The sequence below is a fragment of the Lygodium microphyllum genome, chromosome 25 (assembly GCF_053477565.2).
Source record: "Lygodium microphyllum isolate KBCC chromosome 25, Lygodium_microphyllum_v1.1.10, whole genome shotgun sequence".
NCBI classification, from domain to species: Eukaryota; Viridiplantae; Streptophyta; class Polypodiopsida; order Schizaeales; family Lygodiaceae; genus Lygodium; species Lygodium microphyllum.
Genome location: NC_141159.1, coordinates 109,460,643 through 109,463,753, shown reverse-complemented (window position 1 = coordinate 109,463,753; position 3,111 = coordinate 109,460,643). Strand labels below are relative to the sequence as shown.

General features: G+C 45.1%; 1 protein-coding gene across 1 annotated transcript; it reads left to right on the top strand.

The window, feature by feature from the left end:
• The first annotated feature begins 310 nt into the window (after positions 1 to 310).
• Positions 311 to 1,769, top strand: LOC148014613 (ethylene-responsive transcription factor 3-like). The gene has a single exon (XM_087667165.1). It carries the CDS (start codon positions 815 to 817, stop codon positions 1,541 to 1,543), a length of 729 nt encoding a protein of 242 aa, XP_087523291.1. The 5' UTR covers positions 311 to 814; the 3' UTR covers positions 1,544 to 1,769.
• Positions 1,770 to 3,111: the final 1,342 nt, after the last annotated feature.

Below are 3,111 nucleotides of genomic sequence, written 5' to 3'. Positions count from 1 at the left end.
ATATATGTGTATATGAAATATACTTGTTTATAACGAAAACACTCCAAAAATTTAACCTTAATTTTACTTAATTTTAAGGGCGTGGAATTCCACGCCGGTACAAATACACTAAATTACCGTTCTGCGAATACTTTGTAGCCTGTAGGTAGACGCCCAAAAAATGGCGCCAAATTCATGCCACGTTTCAACGCATAGGTGACGCGCAGGGCGGGCGTGGGAAAGGTTAGCCGCCGTTAGCAGTGCAGACGGCGTACTAACGGCGACGTCAAAACAATGATCTTATTTTCGCCCCAGAAACAATCGTTTGTGGTCTCTTCCGCGTCATGAAATCATAAATCATAAACTGTATATTATTATTCTTAGAGAAGGCTATGGCTATGGCGGTTCAGATCTAAATTACGTGTGTATCCTCACAATCGATCACGGGTTCCCCTTCGACCATTGATAGAGACTCTGTATCGGCTTGCTGTCTGTGGAATCTCTTCTTGCTGCGTCCGAAGGTTATTTTCATGCCCTGCCTATGGTTTTATCTTCGCCGTGTGTCCACAAACTAGGGCTGTGTGTGGTAGCGAGCGTCTGAACCCGGTCGCAAATTTGATCTTCCATCGATCGGCATCCCGAATCCTGCACAGACTTTGATCAGAGGTTGCCGTTCGTCCGTGTCTCTGTGCGGTGTCGCTTTATCTGCCTTTTAAGAGGAAAGACAGGACCGCAGGCCTTCGGCTGGTCGCATCAGAACGCCTTCCATCCTGCACGGCATTGTGTGCGACACAACCTGTGTTAATCTCTCCCGCACACTCCAAGAGGCCCAAGGATGCAAGTGCATCCAGCCTTGAAGCGACCGTTTGATATCCAACATGGACCAGATGCGTTGAGGGAGCAGCGCTACAGAGGCGTCCGCAAGAGACCGTGGGGCAGATATGCAGCGGAGATTAGGGATCCTGTAAAGAAAACAAGGGTTTGGTTAGGCACCTACGACACCCCGGAAGATGCGGCACGGGCATATGATACTGCTGCGAGGCTGTTGAGAGGCGACAAGGCCAAGACGAATTTTCCAACACCAGTGGATGAGCAGAGCACTAGCCATAGCAGCACTGTGGAATCCTCGAGTGGTCCCAAAGTGCGGCCTAGGGAGGGCAAACGAAGTGTAGATGCATTGACAGTTCCCCAGCACCACAGTGGTAGCCTGCAGAATCGCAGGTGTGGGGATCATAGCATCAAGATGTACAGTGAGATGTGCAAGAGAAGAAGAGGCAAGGCTAGATCTTGCCTGCCATCAACTCCTTATGGAAGCAATTTCCTCAACGGAGATGTGAAGAACCAGTTTATCGATCCCAGAGGGTATCAGAGTGACTGTGATTCCTCATCCTCTGTTATTTTAGACACAGATGAGGCACGGTTGGGAGAAGATCAGCTGGCCCTGAATGAGGTGTGTCGACCAGAAGATCGTTGTGCCTCTTATCCTCGTCCTGTTTTCGACCTCAATCTTCCCCCTCCCGAGGAAGAAGCAGAGGATCTTCCCAGCTTGGCTCTATTTTTATAACTGGGATTGTAGTGTGTGCATTTCCCTTTCTAGGTATCTGGGATTCAACCCTATCTTAGGTATCTGGATTATACAGAAGGATTTTGTATCAGGCATCTTGCCTCATCATGGTAATGATCCTTCCACAATTGAAGTTTTTGTGGAGGTGTTGCTTGCAGTCTGGATGATTTAAAACACCTACATTAGTCTTCTATGATTTACAGTCTTAACTGTTTTTGGGTGACTCTGCTTTGTGAACTGGGTAAAACTGTGATTTGTGTATTTAAGCTGTTATCTGTAGATTTTTAGGCTTGCATGTGGGTGGTTGTGTTACTTTGGTATAAGTTGGATTAAAGGTCTAAAATCTCTTAAGAGTTCTAATGTAATAACAACTTGCGATGATAAGATATATGTGCTCATTTTCTGCCACACTTTTTAAGGAAAACTGACACGGGGGCACATTTCCACTTGGTGGTCATTATGTGGTACAGTGGAGTTTGGACTTTGCAAGAATAGAGTAGCCTGTGTGGCACTGTTTCCATTTAAAAGCATAATGCTTTACTTAGCGGGATTGGTTAGGTCAAGCTGCAACATGTTGGTTTTCAGTTGTTTTAAGGTCTCCTGCAGTTGGAGCTACAAGCTTCACCAGCTTCACTGTCACAACTTTTGACTTTCTTGGTGAATGGTACTCTGATCATGTCGTGGTGTTGAAGCAGTTTGGGTCGCATTCAAGTTTTCCAATAATGCAACTGCTTATGAGTTTGTGCGCCTATCCTATAATTAAATCATCAGCAGTCATCAAGAGAGTAAGTGTTGAAGGTATTTAGGTCTAAGCAATCGTGGTTTGTTTTAGAGCTGTTGAATGAGCCATGGACTTGGTGTGATTCGTTTGGCTGTCCTTTCAGGTCACATCATTTTCAATATCATTCTGTTGATGACATGAGGGCCAGGAATGCTGCATGTCATTTTGAGAGAGAGAGAGAGAGAGAGAGGGATGGTCTATGGAGGGAGTGGAGGGAGAAAGCAGCCCTAGTAAAATAAGAACATTTGCACCATCAATCCCTTTGATTCGAGGGTCAGGAACATTGCATGCCATTTTGAGAGAGGGAAGGAAGGAGCAGAGGAGAGATCTGGTGTCACCGACTGCATAACAGTTAGCCCAGCAAACTATTTCTGTTAACAATATGCCCATAACCCAACTGTTGATACCAAAATCACTTCACGTGTTGAAAATGTGGATGTGTAAAACTTGGCCAGTGCCAGCTGTGTGTTGACGGTGATGTTCATGCAATGATTTTATTTGCCTGAAATTAATCTGGCCTTGTCAGTTCTACTATTTTGGTATCCTGAGGGAGTGATGGATATTATATGTAATCTGCATAGCTGAAATATTATGGTCTTACTCTTGTGCATTGAGAATCCGCATAGGTATTCTCTTAGCAGAATTTTACTGGGTCAGGGTATCTGTTGCTGCAATTCCATTTCTGTGGTTCTCTGTATCCCTTTTTTGTCAAGCTAGGGTTACTTGTGGTGCATACACCTAAAATCATGATCTGAGGTTGCTGAGCTGAGAACAGCTTATCAACCCC

Coding starts and splice junctions, on each gene's coding strand:
- LOC148014613 (XM_087667165.1), top strand. CDS start 815: ATGCAAGTGCATCCAGCCTTGAAGCGACCGTTTGATATCCAACATGGA.